This window comes from Dissoconium aciculare, assembly GCF_010015565.1.
Source record: "Dissoconium aciculare CBS 342.82 unplaced genomic scaffold K489scaffold_4, whole genome shotgun sequence".
NCBI classification, from domain to species: domain Eukaryota; kingdom Fungi; phylum Ascomycota; class Dothideomycetes; order Mycosphaerellales; family Dissoconiaceae; genus Dissoconium; species Dissoconium aciculare.
In genome coordinates, this window is record NW_022984954.1 from 1,513,681 (window position 1) to 1,538,856 (window position 25,176).

A 25,176-nucleotide genomic window follows, 5' to 3' on the forward strand; every position below is an offset into this window, starting at 1 on the left:
ATCTTGCCGGTTTGCTAGAGTAGCAATGATAAGAAAAATCCCGCCGTAGCCAACCCAGTACTCTAGTCACCTGGGCACACCTGGGCCGTCGCAATCGGCAAATCAATGATGGAAGAAGAACCACCTGGGTCTTGACCTATGGCGTCCGTGCCGCAGACTGACATCTTCCACCACCACCACCAACATCCTGTCGCACAACTAGTACAGTAGTGTAATAAAAAAAAACGAGAGACCGATCTTTCCAGTAGTCCGAGCGTACTTCTTGACTCTTGCTCCCACCTCCCAACACTACCGAGTCGCTCACAGGCAGTCGCAAAACAAAAAAATCTCTCACGAGACCCGAGAAGGACAACATCATGGCCCAACCACCCAGCGCGACCAGCGCACCTGCGACCACCGGCGCATCCGCTCCCCAACCCTCGCGCAGTCACGGTCGCGGCGGCGCTGGTAACATCGGCTCCCAGAAGAACCCCGCCGTCGACGCTGCCTCGCTGGTCACGCCAACGATCAAATCGTCGACCTACACGACCGGTCGCGGGGGGACAGGCAATATGGCGCAGAATGACCCGAATGGTGAGTTTGAGAAACCCTGGAGAGAAAGTCAGAGGAGGATGTCAAGGACATGAGAGAAGGAAGTAGATAAGGGGAAAGAATCAGGAAGATAGAGAAGTTTACAAAATAGTGAAGGAGAGCATGAGAAGGAGGAGCAGGAGAAGAAGTACAAGATCAAACAATCCCATCTGTCGAATAGTACACAAGAATGGTTTCGAAAAAAGCTCAGCAAGCATCCTCTCAACTAACAAACCCCATCATCCCCCAGATCCCGCCTCCGCCCGCCTAGCCCAAGACGTCGACACCCCGAAAGCCCACGACCGCGAAGTCAAGGGCACCTACCACTGGGGCCGCGGCGGCGAAGGCAACATGATGACCGTCGGCGGCGGCACCAAAGTCACCGAGACCGAAGGAGCAGCAGCGCGGCCTTCAAGCGCTCTCCGGACCGCCAGTCGGGATCTCTCGGCCGAGCAGAGACAAGGAACAAGGCGGTCGGGTAGTTTCCACGCCGCGGTGGAGAAAGGGAAAGAGCTACTGGGGTTGGGGTCGAAGAAGGAGCGGGAGGCACAACAGGCGGCGTCAGAGAATGCAATTGAGTGAAGTTAATCATAGAGAGAGAAAGTTTGAGTGAGATCGTACTCTTTGATTTGTCTTTTCTTCATATATCTATTTGATTCTTTTTGGGGGTGGGGCTTGCTTCTTGTTCTCGCTCTCGCATGCATAAATTGAGAGTCTAGACGGAAAACAGCTACTCTACAAGTAACTTCGGCCTCAATGTGGTCGCAATCATCATATTTCTGCATCATACTCAATCGCTCTTCGTCCTGCTGCTGCGATTCGGCTTGTCCGTCGTTGCCATGAAAAAGCTGCGCTCGAGGAACTTGAGCACCTCGTCAATGAGGATGATCGGCGCGCTCCACGCGAGCACGATTTTCCATTCGGGCCACTGTAGCGGGACGATTCCAAAGACACCCTGCAAAAGAGGCGTGTAGACGAGCATGAAGTGGAGGGCCATGGAGAGCGTGATCGCGTAGACCAGCATCATGTTGCGCCAGAGTGGTAGCGTGAGCAGGGATTCGGATGATGACAGGGCGTTCATGGCGTTGAGCATCTCGATGACGACGAGGATGGAGAGGGATACGGTCGAGGCGGTTTGGGCGGAAGCGTCGGTGAACATGGAGCAGCCGATTTCCGGGTACTCAGTCGAGCAGCGGTGGAAGTGGCTCTGTGCGGGAATGTGGTCAGCCTTGGCTCACAAAGGGGAAACAAGAGGGAAAATGTGAACGCTCCTCAGGAGCGCATTCGTTCGTCCAAAAACTCACCAATTGATAGAAGGTGATCTGTGGACCACCCTCGTGGAACATGAACCACCACGCGTATCCACCCACGGTGGCCAGACCGACATATGTACCAATGACCATGTAGCGGAAGAATAACCAGCCACCGACGAGCGGCTCATCACGCTTACGCGGCGGTCGCTTCATGACATCGTGATCCTTGGGGTTGAAGCTGAGCGCAGTAGCCGGGAGACCGTCAGTAACCAAATTGACCCAAAGGAGCTGGACAGGGATCAAAGCCTCGGGCATGCCCAATGCCGCCGTCAAGAAAATCGAAACCACCTCTCCGATATTGGACGAAATCAGGTAGCGGATGAATTGTTGCGTATTGTTGTAGATGCCACGACCTTCCTCGACAGCCAACTCAATGGTGGCGAAGTTGTCGTCGGCAAGGACCATGTCGGCGGCCAACTTGGCAACGTCCGTTCCTGAGCCCATGGCCACACCAATGTCGCTCTTCTTGAGTGCGGGAGCATCGTTAACGCCGTCACCCGTCATCGCAACCACCTCTCCGGCAGATTGTAGTAGATCGACGAGCTTGGACTTGTGCGTGGGCTCGGTGCGGGAGAAGAGCGAAGCGGTCTTGGCTGCCTTTAGTTTCTCGCTCTCGGAAAGATCATCGAATTGACGTCCGGTGAAACTCTTTCCAGCCAGGTCCTCGTTCGGGCCAAAGACACCAATTTGACGGCAAATGGTCTCCGCGGTGGTCTGGTTATCACCGGTGATCACCACGACGCGGATACCGGCCGCTCGGCATTTCCGAATGCTCTCGGCCACTTCTGGTCGCGGCGGGTCCAACATGGCCACGAGACCGACAAAGGTCATGCCCTGCTCCAAACGCTGGTACTCCCCGTTCGTTTTCGCAGAGGTTGAGAGGGGTGATGTGACATTGTCGATGCTGGCCAAGGCGATGACACGAAGTCCACGGTTCGCGTATGCGGAGATTTGCTGGCTGAGCAAAGAAGACAACTTTCCGCTCATCGCAATTTGCTTGCCCTCGCTGCCCACAATCGCTGAAGTGCACCGTTCTAAGATCGACTCCGGAGCACCCTTGACGAGAAGACGAGGCAGTTTGCCGCCTTCGACGAGAACCGACATACTCTTGCGATCGCGTGAGAATTCGAATGTGCGCAATTTCTTAGCCTGAGCAGCATAGTGATCACTGGCGGCGTTGAGGTTCTGTTGAGGGGGCGCATTGGCCGAACGGGCGTTAAGATTAGCATCAGGTGTGCCGACCTTTTCGGCGAGCACACGGAGAGCACCTTCAGTGGCTTCTCCCACAATTCCAAATGATCGGGATTTCTCATCGTAGGTGATCTCGGCATCGTTACACAGAGCAGCGATTTCGATCATGCTCGCAACGGTTCGAGAGCTGGCGGCTGGCGATGCCACAGGCTTTCCACGTTTTGTAATTTGTCCCCGTGGCTCGAAGCTGGTGCCTTCCACGTCCAATTCTTCAACTCCGGATCCTGCCTCGTTCAAGTGGACCAAGAGATTGACGCTCATCTGGTTAGTAGTCAAAGTACCGGTTTTGTCGGAGCAGATAACACTGCAGCTGCCGAGCGTTTCCACAGACGGCAGGCTGCGCACGATGGCGTTCTTCTTGGCCATTGTTCGAGTTCCCAAGGCCAAGCAAGTGGTGATCACGACTGCCAGTCCCTCAGGTATGGCCGCCACTCCGAGCGATACGGCGATCTTGAGGTAGTAAATGGCGCCCTTGGTCCAAGAGGTGCCGTGAGAGGGGTCGTTGAAATGGCGAATGTTGATCAGCCAAACCAAAATACAGATGACGGAGATGACCTTGGCGAGCGTGTCACCAAACTCGTTGAGTTTCTCCTTGAGTGGAGTGGGCTGGGAGATTTGCGCGGAAATGCTCTCGTGAATATCGCCAATGGCAGTGTTAGGCCCAGTGAGGACAACGACGGCGTGTGCGTGACCAGTCACGACGGTAGTACCGGAGAACAACATGTTGATCTGGTCCTGCTTCACAGCTTGAGTATCCTTGATCGCGCGCGTATCCTTGCCCACACTCTCGCTTTCTCCTGTAAGAATGGATTGATCCACACGGAAGCTGTTACTCTCAATACTCAACAACCGGCAGTCAGCCGGGATGCGGTCGCCCACAGCCACATCGATGATGTCGCCAGGAACCAATTCCTCTGCCTTGAGATGTTGTACCTTGCCATTGCGCACCACCTTGGCCGTGTTCGCGCTGTACTCTTGCAAGGCCGCAATGGCCTTCTCCGCCGAGCTCTCTTGGCTCACACCAACGACAGCGTTCAAGATCAGAATGGTCAGGATGACGGCGGGATCCACGAATGCAGTCCAACCTTCGCCTTCCTCGAATAGAGCCAATACGAATGAGATTCCGGCGGAGGCGAGGAGGATGATAACAAGCTGGTCTTTGAACTGTTCTAGGATGAGTTCCCATATCGGCGTTGGTGGATCTTCGGGGATAGCTGCGATAATAACAGTGTCAGTCTTTGCGCGCGCAATCCGCTCAAACGAGCCGCTTCCACCAACACCACCTTTGTGTACTTACCATTGCGGCCGTGCTCCTCACGCGACTTCTGTACTGCAGTGTCCGATAGACCGGACTGCTGGACAACATTGAATTGTTGCAGGACGTCCTGCACCGAACGGACGTATGCGTCCTCCATGGCGCCGAGAGAAGACAAATGTGTCTGGGTGTGAAGCAGTGTGGAGAAGATCTGGTGAAGATGGATCGGCGGGTGGATAGAACCAGAAATTCAACGGCTATCACCGGCGCATGGATAATGGTCAATCGATGAACGAAAATGGGGAAAGGATCGATTCACCCGGTCAAACGAGAGCCCACCGTGTATGCCCTCCAACGCAATGGCAAGAAGTTAAGAGAATGCAGAGACGAGGAAAACAGATGTGCGTACAGCAGATCAACCGAGAGGATACGATTGCAGCAGATATATAGGTGCCGCCGTAGCTCGGCCAGCCGCATTGTGCCCGCGAGTAACTTTCTACGATGATGCAGGGGCCTTTTCCAGTAGCTTCATGACAGGATGATATGATAGGTAAGGTTCACTCCAGTCCTGCTGTGTGTATTTCCTCAGATAACATACCTAGGTAAGCATGTTTGTACAGCAGTACATTCTACCCTCAAACTTATCATCGGTCTCTACGCCAAATTTCACGGTCACACCTGAGTACCTACTATTCAAGTGGGGAATACGTCAGGCCGCAAAAAAGAGTGAACGCGTGGCCACATAATCGTTAGCACACATGGGACAGTAGCACGTGGTACACCAAAAAAAAAAAGAGCGCTTGAGGCCTCCAAGATTTTCTTCGGGAGGCTGGGAATCATGATAATCCAGGTAATGAGTCTTAATGACGCCCGTGGTGATCTCAGAGAAGAGGACACTTAATTGTTATTCCCAGCGGGCCCAGCGGGGGAGCACCTGAGGCCACTAGGCTCTTGCCGAATGCGGTAATTCCGGTCGATGCCACAGTCACGGATCGGATACGGCTCCGGCGCAGGTCCCAGGTCCTACGCGATATCAAGGTATCACGCACACTTGGAAGCGAAGTCACGACTTCTATCCATCCATACACCTATTTTCTCCCCCTAAATATGCCGCCAAGAAAATGACGAGAGACCTAGCTATGCGTATTCGGCGTCACAGGGTAAATGTCCCGTCCATACGTCGAGTTCAACTCCACCGCTCCCACTACTTGACTGTTCTCCAATCGAATCCAAGTCGAGATGCTATCATGCTGAAGGTCACTCTCGCGAATCCGAATTTGACGAGAACCGCGCGTCCAGGAGCCATAGCCGCCGTAGCCGGAATGTTGGCCGAAACAGAGATCTAGAGCGAAAGAGATATCAGTGATCAACAATCGACAGTGATTGCGGGTGATGCGAATGAACTTACTGATGCCATTCCCCTGGACCTCCAGGTTCGGCAGGACGTCCTTCCTCCATTTGTAGCACCAAGTATCGCCGTGATCGTGGCCTGAGAACAACGCCAACAGCCGCGGCGTCGAGGTAATGGCCTTCATGAAGGGGATGTCTTGCTTTCCGTAAGCGCAAGTTCCATTGCTGACATTGTCCTCGCACCAGCCTTGCGCCTGGGCTCCCAGGAGGTAGTCGTCGTTGATGCCAGGCTGGCGGTGGGAGTCTACGCCAGCATATTGCTGTAAAGCCAGGCTAGCGTTTACCGGGATGTGGACGAATGCAATCGATGGGATCACCTTGCCATGTTGTTTGGTCAATGCGGCGTTAGTTGAGGTGAACCAGTCGACGACGTGCTCGTCGACCCAGTCTGGTTGACCCACCTGCTTTCCTGTGGCAGGGTCGATGCTGTCGTAATAGAATCCTCCTCGACTGTCGAAGAACCATAGAATGAGACTTGGAGTGTCCAGAGATGCGTTTGATGGGTACACTGGGAGGTAGTAATTTGTCACACCATACCGGTCGTTTGGCATCATGTTGGTCGTCCGCGCATTAGGATATTTGTGCTCAGCGCGGAGAATGTCCGCCCTCGAGAGATTGAAGTCGCTGTCATGGTTGCCATATGTTGACGCCCAGGATAGACCGCGCTTTACAAAGGGTGCAACCAGCTTGTCGATCACTGCTGTACTGTTCTCGCGGAATGCGTTGTTTCCAGTGATCAGGTCTCCGTTTAGCACCGAGAGCTGAGGATTCTCCTGGTCCAGCACCTCATTGATCACCAACACGGTATTGACGTCCTGTTTAGGCCCCCAATCCTCCCAGTAATTTTCGCCAAAGTGAAGGTCCTCAAACACAGCGATCTGAAAGGAGCCATTAGAGAATGCCAATGGCGCTGTTGACACTGCACGAGCTGTAGTCCTCGTGGAGAATGCAATGACCAAGGCCAATGTGGAGACAGCTGCCAGCAAAACCATCTTCAATTTATACAACGATATCAAGCTTAACCGATGGCTTTCGGAGGTGTTGTCGTTGTCGTCGTTATTGATAGCAGACAGACTATGCTGCCGCCAAGTCGACTCCGGGACCTTCATAGCTTATATCTTCCCGAAGGATCCTATGTAGGTCGGCGCAACAATCGCAAGGAGACGACCGTTAGTCCACCATGTGGCCATCAGCCTCGTCATTTCGCACAGCGCACCGCAATACGAAGGTTCGTTCGGAAGCAATGGAACAACGCCAGGGTGACAAGCACTGTGGAGGACCTACGCAGTACGGTGTCCGCGCGCGCCATGGTGCATGCCGATCCCTCTTTCGGTCCGTAACTGGCCAGTGACCTGCAGGCTTGCGCCAACGTGGCTGGCCATAAGCATTTACGTTGGATAAAGCTGAGGCGACATGGATGCCTGTGGACATCGCAATGTTACAATCATCGAGGGACAAAGGACCGCGATCTGATATGGACAATTCCGACCGAAACGAGATCAATTAAGGTGCCCTGTATCATTTATTCATCGCGAGTAGTAAGAGCGCGACGTTGGAAATTTTCCCTCGATCATCGGTCATGTCCTTCTCGCGCCAACAGGACAGGATAACGTCAGAAAGACTCAAAGCCCGCCCGCCCTAGAAAGATCGTGGTGGTGGTCCAACGCACGCGTTCCACACATTCGTCCTTCTGCTCCATCCTCGTCTTTCCAACAGATTATGTATACTGATGTACAGTACCAAGTGGATGTTCGGTCGAGCCGACAGTTCAAGCAACCGTGCTTCTGTGTGTAGCGATGAGAGCTCTGGTTCTGGGAGTCGGATATCGCTACGAAGGACAGATCAGTGGTCGAATAGCTACGAGACCAGCGTGCGGAGCGAGCGAGACCCAACGTCTCACGGGGATATACTATACTGGGCCTTTGCAAACAGACCATGCGCAGAGATGCGAGCAATGGCCGTAGACAGTCTGATTCTCAGCATCAATGCAGTACATTTCGATAGCACCGAAATCTCGAAAATTTCACGGAAGCAATCTTTGGTCATATCATTCGTTCACATTGTATAGTTTCGTCCTGGCCGAGTCCCAAATGCAATCTCCCCAATGGTATTCCCGCCGTCGAAAACGTCAGACGCGAAGACATGATCTCCACTCAAAAGCATCCGTGGACGTCAGAAAGCGACGTTCCAATATCCATAGTCTGCGCCTGTCCAGCCGTAACGAACTGAATGATCCTATCAAAACAAGCGCAACATTGCGGGTTCCTTCCTCGAGGCGGCTCATTCCTGCGCAACCAACACAATGCACTTCTGCCAATGTCTTGCAACATGTAATTTTCAAAGCTCGGCATCTCCCTCTCATTCATCAGTGAGCGACACCAGCCGGGTGAGGCTTGCGGTGCATGTTGGCAACACTATTCGACCTGCTCGCAGAGGGTGTGTTGCGACCGGAGCGATTCTCGCCGAAGAAGCGTTGCTGTTGGCTGTAAGTGCGTCCGTTCATAGTGGGTCGCTGGGCACCTGTGGCGGCGGCGGCGATGCCTGTTGGAAGTCACAGAGGTTAGCATTTGTCTTCGCAGAGGAAGAGCAAGGTATTCTTGCTTCAGGGGCACAACTTACTGTTCTGGCGGCTGTTGTAAACCGACTCGCCACGCATGATGCTGGGACGATGACCTTCTTTGGCGCCCTCGTCGGCTAGAGCCTGGGCGAATGGCGATCGCTTGCGCAGCGCCGGCCCCTTCCAGTAGATGACGTACACGGCGATAACCAGCACGAAGGAAATGCAGAAGAGGATAGTGGTGGCATATTCGAGGTTGCGACCGCTGTCAGCTCCAATGTTGAGGAAGAAAGGAGTGGCAGGGACGGTCAAAACACCGGCCAAGAAATCACGCGCCCATCCATTTCCACCGGTAGCGGAGGCCGAGTATGGGCCGTAGGCGCAAATCATGTAGTCAATGGTCGCCATCTGCAAAATGATCAGTAAACAAATCTCGATGATGCAATTGCCTAATGTGGAAACTTACGTAAATGGCGTAGTTGGCGATACCGACCACCGCGGCAAAAATCATAGATGCGATCCAGGGAATTGGCGGGCCTTGAATCGTCCAAGCGAATCCAATCAAGCCTATTGGTAGACATGGTGCAGTCCATAGTAACCACCACAGGCGTCCTTCGAATTGTACTCGCTCGTCTTCCGGCTTAGCTTCACGCTGCTTGATATTCCTTCTGATAGCAGGGAAAAAGCTGATCCATGCGATGACATAACCGACACCGATCGAAATGAAGGCCAGTCCAACCTGTGGTACCGAGAACCCCCATTGGCCGTAAACAATGCCAAAGGATTGGATGAACATGAAGATGAGTGCGTCGGAGAACCCAGAAAGCAAGGACAGGACCAGCACGATAGGCTCGGTCACGAACATATGGAAAGGTCGGATCCAGGTCTTGAGGATCTCCTTAGCGGAGAAACGGTCGCGGAATGGAACCAATTCATCAGGACCCCAGACATTGGCTGTGGGGTCTTGCTTTCTCCGCTTCTGGGCAATTTTGTTCATCATGCGAGTGGTGCGGGTTTCGGGCACGGTGAAGAAGTGGAGCGCCTGAACGGCACCGCCAAAGATGAGCTGGATCCAGATACACCATCTGTTCAGAATGATCAGCAAAGGTTCAGCTGTCGTAACACAAGGTAAGACGAATGTTGTCCAACTTACCGCCAGTCCAGATATTGCTCTGTGAAACCACCTACGATAGGTCCCAGAATGGAACCTCCAACTGACGAGAAAACGACGTACGCAACAGCGTACTGTTGGTTGTCCGATTCCCACATATCGGCAATCATGCCGAGGGTGACCGATCCACCAGCCGAACTCAAACCACCCAAGGCGCGACCGACCATGATCGTGGCGAAGTTTTTGGACAAGGCAACGGGCAGTTGCCAGATGTTGACCAAGAATAAGGATAGCTGCAAGATGGGCCAGCGACCGAATTCTTCAGACCAGGGCGCCCAGAGCTCACAGCCAAAGGCGTATGTTACGAGGAAGATCATGGCACCACAACGGGCGGCCTGCGCGCTGACATTGAACTCCTCTGAAATGCCGGTAATGGCATTGGAGTAGAGCGAGGTGTTGAAGTTCATCGATACCTGGACGATGAAGATGACTGTGAGGATGTACCATTTCTTCCAGGTCGGGAACGAGAAACCCAGCTCATCGTAGCAGTCGTCCTCGGTGATCTCATATTTGTCGTTGCTGCCGAGCTTCTCCAGATCGACACCGTTTGCCTTACGGTCTTTCTGGGCATCAGCGACATCTTCCTTGGAGGAGTTGTCGCCGTCAGCGCCGTCTTTCTCGTTAAGGCGTCCGTTGGCACGATCGAGGTCGGCTTGATTGAGGACCTGTGGCGGATCCTCGGCGAAATGGGTGCCCTTTTTGGCGCCCGCCATGACTTCTCTTTCTCCTGTGTTCGTCCAAGACGCGGAAGGAAGGGTGACACAATGCTGACAGGCTGAGAACAGGAATGTCTATGTATGTGACATGTATAGAGGGAGGTCAAGATACTCGGCAACACGCGCGATCAAGAAAAGAGGCGCGCTGGGCGAAAAGGCTTAGGAAGACAGAAGACTTCCACAGGAGAGCTTGGGTTGCCCAGCATGACGGCGGCCGGCGTGATTATATTAATGGGCGACATTCAGGATGGGAAGCAGTGAGTCGTGCATCCTTGGCTTTGGTTTCGTGCTGTAGAATGACGTTTGCCAATCCTTTGCCGAGGAGAGCGCGCAGTCCTGAAGCCCGAACAAGCTTTGACCGTACGGCCCAGCAGACGCCGTAAAATCACCGTGGAACTATCCCCTCCCTCGCTTTCCACACTTCTGTTCAGGAAGAGATTACGTCCATGTCTTCGGTGTCTCTGTCCCTGTTTAGGATTTTTGGAAGACGGGTTCTGTCCTTGAAGATACCCCAGTACACATTGACTGGCCTATATCTAAATATCCGGGCTATGATCGATTTCCATCTGAAATGTTACGCCGCCTACATTACCGTGGCCTACCCCACAGGTGCTTGTGCTTGTAAACGAGAGAATTGAAAGCGGAATGGATCGTCAGCACATGCCACCCAGGGACGAGTGTCTAGCAATCTGCTCTCACACCGTCGCATTTTTCTTGATGATCGGCATCACGTTGTCTGTCTGCATCGCTGGAACACGGCTCTCGGATACACACCGGCGTGACAGGACAGTGTACTGTACCTAGGTAGTGAGAATGCTCCCCAGAAGGTGCAAAAGTCTAACGATTCCCCACAAACTTCGATCGAATATCATTGGCGTCCCGCTACACCGTACGAGAAGATTGCTCGCGTGGACCGGATTTTCTTCTAGAGGGGGCCAGGTGCATGGGCGATGCATAGCGGCGGCATGTGGTGGCCAAAGACATGGGGGAAGTGGGCGGCCTCTTTCGCGGAGACATTTCAGCACACACTGCAACATCGCCCCACCGACTGCGTCTCATCGAAATGCAGTACGCATTGCTCCTGTTATAATTAAGATTGATGACGATCAATGCGACAATGCACACAAGAGCAGCGTCCCAAGAGAGAAGGGCCTCCCTCGTATTGTGGTGTGTATGGGCCCTCTGTCCATTCTGCATGTCAGCGGCACGGACGGCCTGTAAAGGTCTGTAAAGGATTTCTCCTCCACATTATGATGATAATGTACCAACAACATCGTCGTCATCTTTGGCATCGTCAGCGCGCTCCTTCAAATGCCCCGTTCTCCAGAAGGCTTCGCCTATGACGCCAGAGGGCAGGTGACCTTCTTCTCCCGAAACACACTTCTAGCAGACAAACCTGCTGTGTCTGCGTCGCAATCGGTATCATGAGACCGAGACCAAATAAGACCATTTCGAGGCTGTCCTTCATACTGCATGTCTCGCCAGCACAGGCGGCGGAACAGTCGAAAACGCAGGTGCATCACACAACAAGCGCTGGAGTGATCTCAGACAGGACTGGTTCTCATAGGGCAGATCTTCCACACCGGTTCCGGACACACGCACATCTTGTTCAATCACCACGCTGCTCGAATATGTGGAGCACCCGGCCCACCGCCAGTCATCAGAAAATTGTCCCTCACTTCCGACGATCTTTATCACTACAGCAGTAGGACGGCACTTTGACAACTTGTGACAGAAAGCCCCGGCGTTCACTGTAGCCGCAAAACGCAACGATCTGACCCGGCGTCAGTGGCGTTTTCGTAGTGCCCCAGTATCGCAGGACTAGCGAAGAAATATTTACGTTGCCTTTGCTATTCCCTGCGGTACCAATCAGCATCATGATCATTTCTACAGTTAACCACAAGTTTTCACATTTAAATCGTCAGCAGCAATGTATTGGAGGTCTAATTTGGTGGCCCATCGGCGATGAGATTTCTCCGAAAATTGAAAAACATATCAGCTCTCTGCCCTTCAAACGTCTGAATGAAGATTTAAGAATATCTAGGTACGTGCCCAGTGGACTAGCAATGACGTCAATTTACAACGTTGGCCCGTTGATGACTGAGATATCAAGAACAAGACCTGCACAAACAACAAAAACCGTCATGATCAATACGGCGGCGCATCTTTATTCGATACCTGTCGAAACATGCAAAGTACAGCCGCATCTACATTGCAATATATCAAGTGTCCACGTCGTGCCTGCTGTTGTGTTGATATTGTTAGGGCCACGTTCCTGAGAACGTTGGAAGGTTCGGAACACCCGTAGCGTGATATTCTAGTCCAGGGCGATGATGCCTGTCATCGTCAGCATATTCAATCTCGGGTCAGTGCTTCAATTGCACCGTTGTTCTACGTGCTTAGTGCACCGAGACAATAATGCCGAGTGTTGCCGCTTCAGTTTCCGTCAGAGCCGCCGCCATCATGATGGGTCATCATGATTGGAGAAACCTCATCTTTGAAATCTACCATTGCGAGGTCACCGTGACTTCCTAGGGATTATTCCTCTGTCTGAGAGCCTTTTCCTCGCCGGATTTATTCGCATTTGTAGACATCCTGAAGGACGACACGTGAATTTGTCCTCCCGACCCTTGCCGAGGCTACTGAGACGGACAATAGGAGGGTCTTTTCCCGACTGCTCCAGTGGTTGTGGAGCAAAAACAAAGATCCAGCACGTTCGGCATAGCAGCCGTCGCTCGATCGCGTCAACTCACGAGATGAGATGGCGCTTGTGCCTGTCACTCGCCACCAATTTCTACCGAAGGCGCCCAAACTCGGAATCTCTACGCGGCGCAGATCTGCCACCGTGAGAATGGAAAGGGGAAAGGCCTACGCTTCACTAGCAAACAAAAGTGCCATTTGATCTTCACGAAGAATGAAGCCACGCGAAGCCCCTGTTGCTTGGTGGCCACAATCGTGTGAAGGCGATGCGAAATTTACATGGCTCGTTTCACTGCCGATAGTATATAAATGAACTCCCGTTCGCTGAGAAAAGTGTCCGGCGAGAAATCTACCTGACAAATGTGTTTGCCGTTCACGTAAAAATTCTCCACCGTCGCCACTGGCCCCTCGGACTCGTCTCCACCTATCATTCTCAACATTTGGCGAATATGCCTCATTCTTGCATTGTCACAAAAGTCACGCGGAAGCTAGGAAGATTGAAATTTGTTTTCGACGAACAATAGGGCCAAACACATTTTCATGTGAAAAGGGGTCTGTGTCGAAAATCATCCATTTCAGATAGACTGGAACACGAGTTCTTGAGACGGACTTCTGATCCCAAGACGCTGACACGACCTGTCCCTATCTCAAATACCATGATATTCAACGTCTCGAGAGTTCTTCAAGTGGCGATGAATCTCCATTGGGGTCAATAAGTCAAAGTCAATTCTGTCCTTGAAAAAGATACAGCTCCCTGGAGGCGTGGCCACTCGTCTTTTGCCTCCGGTTTCTCTCATTCACGTATGTACGATACCTCTATCGCGAAGACTTCTCATATCTGTCAGCACTTGGGAGCCATGATCCGAGTCCATGAGATCACGTGATACATCGGATCGAACCCTAAATGCTCGATTTTGGTCAACCCTCGTTTTCGCTTCCAGGATACAGATGCAGTTACAACATATCAGCCTGGGTGATAAGATCGTGTAGAGTTCATGTTCACAAGGTAACAGCGGTGATGTTGCGTATGTGAGGGAGGACATGATCACACGCGACACGGGATCATCAAAATGGTGCAACCGGAGAAAATGCATCAGACTGCGATGTGCTTTCTATCTTTGACACACGGGGAGCCAATGGAAGTCGAAGTTGAACTGACCGCCCTTTGCACAGCATCCAAACACCAGCTTGTGATGCCCATGAAATGTTTTTATGCGGGCCTGCGGCTTGATGATATTGGATGATCTTTCTGCAGTGCCTGTGTCGAATTGTGCACCGCCGATGAAAATACCTCGAGGCATTTGATTGCTTACTGTAGATAGCGACCTTGAGGACGGACATGTGACGGATCGCCCTACGTGTCCACGGACTAAAGATGTGCATACTCTCGCATAGTACTCCAGGGGAGCCTGCAGACCGCATTCAATAGGCTGCAGCATGAACCAGATTTCTGCCACCGCTCTTCTCCTCAAGTCAAGATCGTCAATAGATTGCATGAGATCTGAGGCCCATTCCATCGGATGGGACCTCAAAGTTGTGCGGATATTTCAAAGCGCTGGAAAGGAAGTTGATCGAAGGAGCGCACCCGCACAGCCTGGCCGAATGAAGCCGAAGTTGCACGAGTAGGCATTTGTGTTGCCGGGCAGCAAATGCATGATATTGTCCTTTTTCTTGGATCATGGCCTCCGTCATGGTGAATGTGATGATAGTTGTCTGCACACATTCGCAGCTTGAACGGGTCCGCGGGTCGGAGCTCCGTAAGCCACGGCGTTTGGGCCACGATGACCCTTGAAGCTGCAGCAGCCAGCACTTGGTCTACAGTACCGGGAAATTTGCCCGTCAGTCGCACCATGATTGTGTCTCCCGAGACATATGTGCATTTTGACTATGATCACAGGTGATTGTGGTGAATTTTAAATGTCAGGCTTGATCGTCTTGCAAAATTCACGATGGAAGGCGCAAAAAGCGGTCGAAGCGGAGAGATCGTGGCCCGGCTCGAATGGTCAGATACTGTACTATCACAATAATGGAAGCGCGGTGGTATGTGCCATCCGCGTCACGAGTGTGGTCAGCGAACCAATATAGATAGAGCTGACTCGGTGAGAACTGTTGTCACGGCACCAAGCGCCGAGCCGAACTCCGCCCAAGGACGCTCAGATAATTATTAGGTATGGAGCGAGATACCGCATGGATGAGATTGACGAGCGTGTGCCGTGGAGTCGTAAGACGTTTTTCTGATAGCAGTGCTGACATCTGGAAGGTCATGATGAGCATGTCATTGGTAGATTCGTCGTCTATCGATCGACCGGGCTGACGAGTTCAAGTCAGCCTCGCTTGTGATTCGGTCGAATATCTCTTTGTCTGTTGTTTACTCGGTCGTCAATGTGGGAATGTGCTGCTTCCTGCACAGCCGTTGAAGCCTGCGAAGCCCCTTCCCTCCCCATTTCCGTTGTCGCGACGTTTGTCCATCGTTTTGCAGGACCATCAACAGGAAAGCAAAGATATCACGGCTCTCACAAGACACTCCAATAAAACATATATCAAAACACGTGCGATCGCTATCAGAAGGTGTCTCCAATGTTGAGGCCCAAGGATGGTGCATAGCTGGGTAATATTGAAGAAGAGTGAGGAGCATAGCACAAGACAGCTAGAGCTTTTAGCTGCATAGGCCAGCGCCATATCGGAACTGCTTAATCCAGCCCTGGCATCCATCGCGTGAGAAACGGCTCTCCGCATCCGCCGAAGCGAACATCATCCTCTTATCCACCTCGTCTCTTTTGTAGGGCGATGGGCAACAACTGACTTGTTGCAACGCAGGTAAGAATCGCGTATCTGAGGTGATGCAAAAGCGTCTCACATGAGAAGGATCATGTGCACGAGGAAGCTCAGAATAGCTTCCATTTCAGACCGAAGCATGGCTGTCCGACAAGGTGGGTGAGAACGACATCCCGGGACTGTGAGTCTATGCAGTACCATCACACACGGCTATCGATACAATCCGTCCGTACGGTTCGCTGATTCTCGCTGCTGCCACCACTGCTCACCCTCCCTCAGTCTGTTTTGCTGATTATACTGCTTTTCGTCTTCGCTCACACGCGGAAGAGAGCAGCGATTGAAGGCAAAAAGGAGCGACAAAAATAAGTATCATCGTTCGTGTATTCATCTCACTCATCATCATACCTCCCTTTACGCTCGTGCTCATGAGCGATGCCATCCACCTCCTCCTCCTCCCATGTCCGTTGGCGATCGTAACGTGTCCGACCCTGCGTTTGCCAAATCCGGATACCCCCCGGCCCCCATCCTCCACACTCTTGCTCTGAGCCGTTTCCACGTCGCTCCGGATATGCGTTGGCTCCGTACCGAAGAAGTTCCATCTTGATCTCTAACTGGTGGCGCCCAAACACTGCCTGGTAATCAATAGCAGGAGGTGCACCAGGCCTCGTGCGACCACGTTTCGCTCGCAGTCGTCATATGGCCTTTTATTCTCGCATTTTATTTTCTCGCCTTTTGCATTTCTTTCCCGTCTGCTTCTGAACAAGACTTTGTCGCTGGCCAAAAGCGACTGCACATCAGAACACCACGACCATGGCTCAGTCCATCCAGCTTCAAGAGGCATCCGTTTATGGCCTCGACAATGCCTCCAACAAGGTTGATGCCGCCCAGTTGGACGCCCCTTCTCCTCTGCGACTCACAGCATTCTCACCGACAGTCATTTTTGGATTCTCCTTGGTTGTCCTTTTCGTGCTGGCCAAGGCTTTTGGTCTAGGCAAGAAACAGAAACTCCCGCCAGGCGTAAAACGGTTACCAAGGCAATGGGGTATGTCTTCTTTGTCCCTACTGTTATGCTTTGACATCAATCGCGGCAACTGACACGTTTCGTATAGGGTTGCCCTATGCTGGTCATTTCTGGGATGTCCCAGGTCCTGGAATTGAGGCCGCTTGGCACTTTGGCAACCTTCACAAGACCATGGGGCCTATCTATGAGTGGAAAGTCATGGGCACCCTTCATATTTGGATCGAGACGGACAAGATCGCTCACGACCTCTTCGTCACGCGCCAACGAAATTATTGCGATCGCAACGCTCTCCCCGGTGCTGTCGGCGTCCGGGAGGGATCTGAGATTCTCCCGCTAATGGGTTACGGTGAACAATTCAGACGCTACAAGAACTTCATGCATCTCATCATGAGACATGCGAACCCGCGCACGTTTTACGGCTGGCCGGCGGACGAGAACAAGCGGACTGTGCGTCGTCTTCTGGAGTCTCCTGAGCGCTGGTCCGAGCACATGCTGGTGCACTGTGCCCGTACCATCGCCGGTGTGGCTTGGGGCGACCCAGAGCACGGCAGCAAGCTCCTTACAATCATTCCGGTCATTCTTAAGGCAGTTTCGCCCGCGGGACCTATTGTCAACAAGCTCACCTTTCTCGCCAACTTGCCTGAGGCCATCTCGCCTTTCAAGCAAGCAGAAAAAGTTCGCAAGCAGGAGATGACAGATGCTTTTTGCGAGGCTCTCCAAGACGTTAAAGAGAAACACGATGCCGGCAACGCGCCCGAGTGCTGGAGCCGCATATGGCTGGAGAAGGAGAAAGGTGCCGAGCATTTGAGCTATTACGAGGCCGCTCATGCTATCGGCTCTAGCTCCTTTGTCGCCATCGCAACAGTCGGAGGTCCTCTCCACGCTTTCTTCCTTGCTATGTGCCACTATCCTTCATGGCAATTAAAGGTGCAGGAGGAAATCGATGAGGTTTGTGGTGACCGTGTCCCGACAGCTGCTGACTTTCCGCGTCTGCCACGCCTACGAGCGACCGTCAAGGAGATCATCCGCTGGCGTCAGGCCACCCCGCTCGGTGTCCCTCATGTTGCGATGGAGGACGATGTTTACGAAGGCTACTTTATTCCCAAAGGCGCCATCTTGCACGCCAATCACTAGTGAGTCAAATCTTCCATCAAAGGAAGCAACATATCGTTATACATCATGAGTACTGACAGCACTTACAGTCTGATCTCTCGCGAACCCAGCCTATATCCGCGCGGCAATGAATTCATCCCTGAAAGATGGCTGGAACCGGAATATCCCACCTATCAGGAGCCACTGACCGAATTCCCCAACCTTCGCGGCGACAAGGCATTCGGCTATGGTAATCGGGGCTGCCCAGGTGTCGATCTCACTCAGATGGAGCTCACGTCCCTAATCGGTTCGATGATGTGGGCCTTCGAAATCAAGCGCTCAGAAGGTCTCGCTGGCCGCGATAACCCCGTGCCATGGTATGAAACCGCTCCGTGGGTCATCACTATGTCGAAGCCGTTCCCATGCTCGGTGCGTGTACGGAGCGAGGAGAAGCGGCGAATCATCCTCACCGAGTTCCCTGAGGGCGCCACGCTGGTCAAGGCGACGCCTGAGGAGCGCAAGACACGTTGGGATGTCTCCCGCAAGCATGGAGAGGAGCTATATGCCTGGGATGGCCTCGCTGAGCAGGCGCCTAAGACTGCACGCACGTACGGCCCTGGCGTGTAAGAGCCCAGTGTTGAGCTGTGCTGTGTTTCGCAAAATATTGATCCTTTTCGCATTTCGGCAAGTTTGCTTTGAGCCGAGTCGAATGAATGACGGCGGTATCGGATTTGGTTGAATTGGAGTTTGGTAGGCATGGGGAAACGTTTTTGACCTTTTTGATGACCCTGGAAGGTTTGATTTGGAGCCTGAAATATCTAGATGCGTTTTCTACTGTATCTCTCTTAAGCATACCATGGGAAATGGTGACCACGAAGCCGACGAAATACCTTCATCAGCAAAAGTCATCTCGACACAGTTGATCACGTGGACGAAGTCCTTGGATGATTTGTTGCCAGGACGATCTGTCTCATGGTGGCTAGGAGGAGGCTAGTCATCAGGTATTGAATCACATCATCGTAAGACCGCAGGCTACTGCTTTGCACAGGTCCCGCAGCTGATAGGCCTCCGCACTTACGTTGACCCACAGTGATTGTAGCAACGGACGCCACGCTTTGAGAGATACAAGAGTGTCTACATAGGCAGGCCGGAGTAAATCGATCAGATATCGTCAGCATAAATGGGTTTTGCGTAGGAGTATCTACACAGGCGCACGATGCGAAGTTGGTTCCTCAACGCACATGCATGAATGTTGCGAACTTGCTGATGGTTGACCTGGGGACGAGAGTTTGAGCACTGAAACAACGCACGTCACCTGCTTTCCCCATCTAGCAACTCCGCCTGCGCAATCATCAGTCCCATGGCTATGCGAGCCCTCGGGCCAATGACGATCACAGCAACGGAGACACACATGCATGGTACCTTACCTGCCCGTGTCTCAGGACGACGATCCAAAATGATCGGATCGCATGCCGGCGAGGATCGGATCGTGAAGTTTTCGGTCCACGTTCTAGGCAGCACCAGCCCGGATAGACTCGTCAACCGTGAATGACGATTTTGATCGTATCGAGGCGTAAGGACGCACTTGGCATGACTTAGTCCTAACGGTCGTCCTCGTCCTTATACTCGCGCTCGCCGAAAGATTTCTAAACAGCAACCGTAACCTCACTGCATTGCTACCGTTAGAAACGCTACAATATCAAGGACCGCACTACCACTTCTCATCCACTTGAACGCAATCGGCATCATTCGACTTTTGAACTACAAGCCGAAGACGAGCTAAGACCCCACTATCGGCAGGACTGCAATGCTTAGACAAAGCACTGCCCTGGATTAGTCCTCGCCTTCACCACGAGTTTGATCGCCAGCAGCGAGATGGCTTCTAGCGAAAGTTCGTGGCTCTTGCCTGGCGCAGGCGTCACCAAAGGCTACGACAGCGAAAGCCATTCTTTTCGGATATGTGTCGTCTTCTTCTCCGGCCTGGCAGTATACAATGCAGTGGAACTGGTGGTCATGATCCTGCTAAGCTTCCGCCGATATCGAGGGCTCTACTTCTGGTCGTTGATGCTGGCAAGTCTGGGTATCACGCCTTACGCCATGGGCTTTCTCATCAAGTATCTAGCTATCTTCCCTCCTGTTGGTGCCAACAGCAATGCTCGCTGGCTAGCTATCGTGCTCCTTACTATGGGCTGGTGGCCTATGGTCACAGGTCAATCAGTCGTGTTATGGTCACGGCTGCACTTGGTAGCAGGCAGGGGCGCGCGCGGTCAGCGCATCCTGCGTATCACAAAATGGATGATCATCATCAACGCTGTCGTTCTACATATACCGACGACTGTCCTCACTTTCGGCGCCAACGGGATTGACTCCAGCACGAAATTTGGGCTCGCTTATAACATCATGGAGAAAATCCAAATGGCGGGCTTCTTCGTTCAAGAAACCATCCTATCGTCCATCTACATCTTCGAGACGATTCGACTACTCCAGGTATCACTCCAAGAAGGCACGCGCAAGACCATGAAGCAGCTGATTGCTATCAATGCAATCATCATCATCATGGATCTTGTCATACTCGGACTGGAGGGCGCATCACTGTACATCCTCCAAACGCTACTCAAGGGCATCATATACTCCGTCAAGCTCAAATTGGAGTTCGCAGTTCTTGGAAAGCTGGTGAAACACGTACGCAATGCCCAGCCAGGCGAAAATCTCCTCAAAACCTCCGTCGGATTCGCCTCGAGCTGCTACGGAGGTGGTGGCAGCGAGTTTAAGAGTAGCCATGACCTCGATCCCGATGAGTTTGTGCGCCTCGATCGGGTAGACTCGACCCTCTCTCATCCCTCACGTGCTCTGCGTCCAGTCGCACGAATGGCTTCCGTCGGCGATTCGGCATGGAGCTTGGCGCTCTTTGAACATGCGGATCGTGTGTCCTCATTCGCGAGCGCTCGCGGCGCCCGAACTCGACCGCCTCCACGTGACAGGGGCGACGTTTTCTGAAGGCGTCGTGAGATTTCTTGACATCTTGACAAATGCTAGTTCAAGAAAGCGATAGTCGTCAAGGCTCCTGGCTTACGCATAGCATGGTCGCCTGTTGCTCACGACGTGGAGTCCACTTGGCTCGAGAGAGGGTCAAGTATTACATGCCGCAAGATGTTCCTCGCTGATTGATATAGCAATTGGTCAAATCGGACGGGACATTTTTACAGCTCAATGAAAACGAGCTCATACTCTGACACCCAACTCTATCTAGAAAAGCTGACGAGTGTTGTATCAGTCATCGGCGTGATACGCGTTTCGATCAATTGTCAGGAAGACGAGTGTTGGATCAATCATCGGAATGCCTCGTGCGATTCAATTGATCCATGTACCAGTGTATCTGCCGACCGTTCTTGACTCATAACGTCGGATTCGGCACTCCAGCCGTGCGAAGTCGAAGATTCATCGGATGTGCACGATAGCGCACGAGCGTGTGCAGCGCGTCGGGCTAGACTTGCACTACATTGTGTCCCCTCGGTGCGGAAGACTCTCTGCACACGTGGCACCACTAGGACGATCTCCTGAGCGACATCTATTCGCAGGCGGCACTACGAACCTGAAAAATCTCGCGCCTTTCGACGCTGCCGGAAACAACCGAGCTCGGTGCGCGCTCCGAGTCATGGTGCAAGTTGCTTCCCGCCGCAAGGCAGTGGTCAATGCAATGCAGGACAGCGCGGGCCGAGATGACAACAATGACCATCCTCTCTAGCCAGCACTACAACAATGTCAAAGTGCATGCGCGAGATTCGCGTGGTCCAGCAATGACATGCCGCCTTCTTATGAACATGTGCGCTCCGGTCACAGCATCAGTCCAATCACACCAAACGGTTTTTGCTACCGTCGCACTGTGCATGCACTCCACCCTACTCGCATGACAGCCTATGTATCCTTTGCCGGGATCCACCGACAGGAGGTATATCGTGATGCAATTGCAGCAGCTTCGGTGTGTCTATCAGGATCGTGTCCACACGAGACGCCTACTCAGGTTCAAGAACCTCACCCTACCAATATATTACTTGAATTACAGATAGATACGTACGACGATAACGAAGCCTCTTTCAAAGTTCCATGACCCCTCTCGTGTACAATTTGCGACCCTCGAACCTGTTGCATTGTCTTTGTCTTACGTACAGCACACCGGTTTTGGGCCAATTTGTACCACCTCGGGTCGTTGTTCAGATCAACAACCGAACGTCATACGTGTGATACATATCAGGATAAATGGTCATATTACTAGACGTATGTGCCTTCGTAAGGTCCTGCATTCTCCAACTTCATGCTTGACGGTTCATTGAGGTTCGTCCACAAAGTTCGAGATCGCTGAGGCAAGGCTTATGAGCGATCTGCGTGACTGTACAGTCGTCCATCGAAGACCAAATACAACAGCGTTTCCGTACTCTTTGCAAGTCAAAGGTAAATGTCAATCAAGGTACATTTCCAAGACTTGTATAACCATTACTGTCCAAGTCCCAACCAGCCCAGGATACCACACCACGACAGCAAAGTTCACAATCGCGCCGTTGTCGAGACCCTCTTCCACAAGAATGGAACTGTCCTCCAACGACGCCGCCACCGCCATCCGCAACAAACAAGAATGGATCCGATCCTGCGAGAAAAATGCCTCGCTGGCATCGGACCCCGTCCAGGCGGAGGAGTGGCGGGCTCACGCACGCTATGAACGGGTGGAGCTGAAAAGAATGGAGGAAGCGGCTGCACAGGCTCGGCTCAAACGACATCGTGAAGAGGCTCAACGACAACGGGAGAAGGAGCGCCAGCAGCAAGAGAGAGGGTTTCAGCAGCAAGAGAGAGAGTCTCAGCAGCAGGAGAGGGAGTTTCAGCAGCGTGAGGAGCACCGGCACCGGCATGGAGAGGAGCAGCGTCTGGCGAGGGAGGAACGGGTGGTGAATTGATGACAACCAGAGGAGAAAACAAGATCACTTGGCGCCCTTGAGTGATCTGAATACGTCAAGCGATATGGAGAGTGAAATCGGGTCGGCTATCTAACGCTGGACATCAGCCATCATAGCTTATGAATAAGAATGTAACTTTTCCTCATCCTAGAATACCGATATACTGCCCGCCCGAGCATGGGTGAGAGTCTTGGACACATTCGTGTCGTGAAGTCCTTCCCATTATGTGCTCCAAGCGTTGGAATTTGCAGACATTCAGACGCAGCTTGGAGAACCTCAGAGCCCAACCTAACTCCTGCTCCTCCGCAAATCCAGATCAACTTCCCGGGAGGACGAACCCAAAAACAGAGAAAAAGAGAAGCAGAGAGGGGAGATTACTCGGCAAGTTCAAGTTCTGACTCCCGATTCGGCGCGAAATCATCCTTCCACGCCTCCCAAATGCCAACAAGCTCATCGACGTATTTCGCATGGAGCTCGTCAACGTAGGCCGGATCTGGCTGTGCCGCTTGCCGCACGCGGATCGGCTTTCCGACGACAATGTTTACCGGTCGGCGGTAGGGCATGATGCCGACATCGTAGTTGAACACGCCACGGGCGTGGAATAGTGGAACCTGTGATAGCATGTCAGCGTATGAAGGAACAGGGAGAGGCATTGTATCTTACCGTGAAGCCCATGAACTTCTTCACTACGAGCTGAAGTCTGTGAACGAAGGGATGACTCTTGCCGTCGAGCTGGTCGTATAGATCGTTCTCGCCGAAGGATAGCACGGGCACCAAATCAGCGCCCGTACGAATCGCGAGCTTGACAAAGCCTTTGCGTCGCTTGAGCACGAGTTTCATCGATTTTGGTGAAGCATCTAGGCTCTCGCGGGCTCCGCCGATGACTATCGTGATCGCGCGTCCCATTCCTGCCCCATTGATACCACCCTTGGACAATAGATTCTCGCAGCTTTCGCGGCTGACTGAGGCAAGGCCCAAGCGAAGTGCCCAGTCTCGATACAGAGGGATGCTGAAGTTGGCGTCCAGGGTGAGGAGAGTGTTTGTGATACCCGGGAATAGTTGACCGAAGCCTAGAGCCTCGGTCGCAAAGGCAGCGAAGGCGCCATGTGAGATGATTCCATGGGGATGATAGCCAAAAATGTATTTCCTGGTAGGCTCAAGCTCTTGGCTCCGGTGTAGACGAGCAGGAAAGTATGCACCGAAGAGGGACCACAGCTTGCTCGAGCGCAGCCATTCAGATCGATGCGCGAGCTTGCCATCTACAGCAGCTCGGGAGAATGTTAGGTAAATGAGATACGGAACGACAAGGGGCCACGACAGTGGTATGGCACAGATGAAGAAGAAAATTCCGAGCATGCCAACGATTGAGATGGTGTGCAGCAGGACAACTAGTGTTTGTAATCGTCGTTGGACCGGGACATTGAGCGGTGCCCAACGAATTGCGCTTGATGCCCAGCCTGCGCCTGCTTTGCGACCCGACACGAGCGACAGCTGGCGCGAGAGCTGAGGTCTTCCTTCTGAGTCCTCTTGCTCCGATGGCTCGATCTTGTCCTGTCTTGATGAAAGACTGAGCTTATATGCTGCGGTCGGCGGCTTTACCGATGCCAAGTTCTCACCGCTCTTGTTGCGCAGACTTTCGTAAATGAGTGTGCCTGATTCAGATGCTCCGTCGAGAGAACCGTCCGCCACAGACTCCGGCCGTGATCTCGAAGTCTTTTTGACCTTCAGCGTTTGGTCAGATGGGGCATTTGTCGCCTTGCGAGTTGGTGTCCGCGGTTCAGATGTGTCCCTCCGGCTCCGGCCCTTGCTCTTTTCTTTGTCTGCGACCGCGTCTTGTGTCGCGTAGGAGGCTCCGACAACATTCGCACCCTTGTGGCCGTTCGCAGCACCGTCGGGGACGCCATTGTGCTGATCATGTTGGTGACCGTCGAATGAGCCATTAGACATTGCGCTCGATTTATCCGCAGTATCGATGTGACTGTCGTGGCTCTTCTTATTCTCCAGGCGACCGCGAGGGTGGCGTAGTACAGGACTTCCCGGTGCTGGGCTTCGCTCAATCTCGTCAATGACTTCGCCCAATGGACGCGCTTCACTGGTGCTGCGTGTGTGGTGGAGCTGTGGTGGTGACTCTTTGATGATAGATTCGTCGAGGGGATAGTTATCGTCGTCGCGTTCCAATGCCTCCTCGACAGCTTCAGCAAAACTCTTTGGCTCGAGACCGTGCTGGGCGCGTTGCGTCGGATCGGCGGGCTCTGAGTTGAGCGTCATCCTGCCCACGATAGACATCGCGCTAGACACAGGCTATGTAGAAGCTAGTGAGGATCGGACAATGATGTGCGCCGGGGTGAGCAAATCAATAAAAGCAAATGAAGCGAAAGGAAGGGATGGCCGACGTGAGG

The 25,176-nt window shown here is 52.8% G+C and overlaps 9 protein-coding genes across 9 annotated transcripts; 4 read left to right on the forward strand and 5 right to left on the reverse strand.

The window, feature by feature from the left end:
• The first annotated feature begins 443 nt into the window (after positions 1–443).
• On the forward strand, positions 444–1,420 carry K489DRAFT_378964 (uncharacterized protein). The gene has a single exon (XM_033604531.1). The coding sequence runs from the start codon at positions 694–696 to the stop codon at positions 1,150–1,152; it is 459 nt and encodes a 152-aa protein (XP_033461577.1). The 5' UTR covers positions 444–693; the 3' UTR covers positions 1,153–1,420.
• On the reverse strand, positions 1,361–4,549 carry K489DRAFT_369402 (calcium ATPase; the record flags this gene model as incomplete). The annotated part of the gene is made up of 3 exons (XM_033603031.1): positions 1,361–1,777; positions 1,875–4,348; positions 4,432–4,549. 3 exons carry the CDS (start codon positions 4,547–4,549, stop codon positions 1,361–1,363), a joined length of 3,009 nt encoding a protein of 1,002 aa, XP_033461578.1.
• A 686-nt stretch (positions 4,550–5,235) lies between these two features.
• Positions 5,236–7,108, reverse strand: K489DRAFT_393789 (Metallo-dependent phosphatase; the record flags this gene model as incomplete). Its single annotated transcript, XM_033606789.1, has 3 exons — positions 5,236–5,731; positions 5,798–6,718; positions 7,084–7,108. The coding sequence occupies 3 exons, from the start codon at positions 7,106–7,108 to the stop codon at positions 5,523–5,525; spliced, it is 1,155 nt and encodes a 384-aa protein (XP_033461579.1). The 3' UTR covers positions 5,236–5,522.
• A 1,056-nt stretch (positions 7,109–8,164) lies between these two features.
• K489DRAFT_369404 (MFS general substrate transporter) lies at positions 8,165–10,240 on the reverse strand (the record flags this gene model as incomplete). Its single annotated transcript, XM_033603032.1, has 4 exons — positions 8,165–8,340; positions 8,419–8,764; positions 8,823–9,441; positions 9,510–10,240. The coding sequence occupies 4 exons, from the start codon at positions 10,238–10,240 to the stop codon at positions 8,165–8,167; spliced, it is 1,872 nt and encodes a 623-aa protein (XP_033461580.1).
• Positions 10,241–15,315: 5,075 nt separating this feature from the next.
• Positions 15,316–15,686, reverse strand: K489DRAFT_378973 (uncharacterized protein). Its single transcript, XM_033604532.1, has one exon. The coding sequence runs from the start codon at positions 15,620–15,622 to the stop codon at positions 15,428–15,430; it is 195 nt and encodes a 64-aa protein (XP_033461581.1). The 5' UTR covers positions 15,623–15,686; the 3' UTR covers positions 15,316–15,427.
• An 842-nt stretch (positions 15,687–16,528) lies between these two features.
• K489DRAFT_387988 (putative P450 monooxygenase) lies at positions 16,529–18,458 on the forward strand (the record flags this gene model as incomplete). Its single annotated transcript, XM_033606371.1, has 3 exons — positions 16,529–16,760; positions 16,828–17,872; positions 17,942–18,458. 3 exons carry the CDS (start codon positions 16,529–16,531, stop codon positions 18,456–18,458), a joined length of 1,794 nt encoding a protein of 597 aa, XP_033461582.1.
• Positions 18,459–19,706: 1,248 nt separating this feature from the next.
• K489DRAFT_293586 (uncharacterized protein) lies at positions 19,707–20,516 on the forward strand (the record flags this gene model as incomplete). The annotated part of the gene is made up of 1 exon (XM_033600253.1): positions 19,707–20,516. A coding segment is annotated over one exon (810 nt), but the record flags the coding sequence as incomplete, so codon positions are not given.
• Positions 20,517–20,934: 418 nt separating this feature from the next.
• Positions 20,935–22,777, forward strand: K489DRAFT_423084 (uncharacterized protein; the record flags this gene model as incomplete). The annotated part of the gene is made up of 4 exons (XM_033608248.1): positions 20,935–21,470; positions 21,600–21,810; positions 21,899–22,106; positions 22,164–22,777. Exons 1-4 carry the CDS (start codon positions 21,277–21,279, stop codon positions 22,775–22,777), a joined length of 1,227 nt encoding a protein of 408 aa, XP_033461584.1. The 5' UTR covers positions 20,935–21,276.
• A 374-nt stretch (positions 22,778–23,151) lies between these two features.
• Positions 23,152–25,045, reverse strand: K489DRAFT_316176 (diacylglycerol O-acyltransferase 2A; the record flags this gene model as incomplete). Its single annotated transcript, XM_033601142.1, has 3 exons — positions 23,152–23,388; positions 23,441–24,349; positions 24,677–25,045. The coding sequence occupies 3 exons, from the start codon at positions 25,043–25,045 to the stop codon at positions 23,152–23,154; spliced, it is 1,515 nt and encodes a 504-aa protein (XP_033461585.1).
• Between the last annotated feature and the right edge of the window lie 131 nt (positions 25,046–25,176).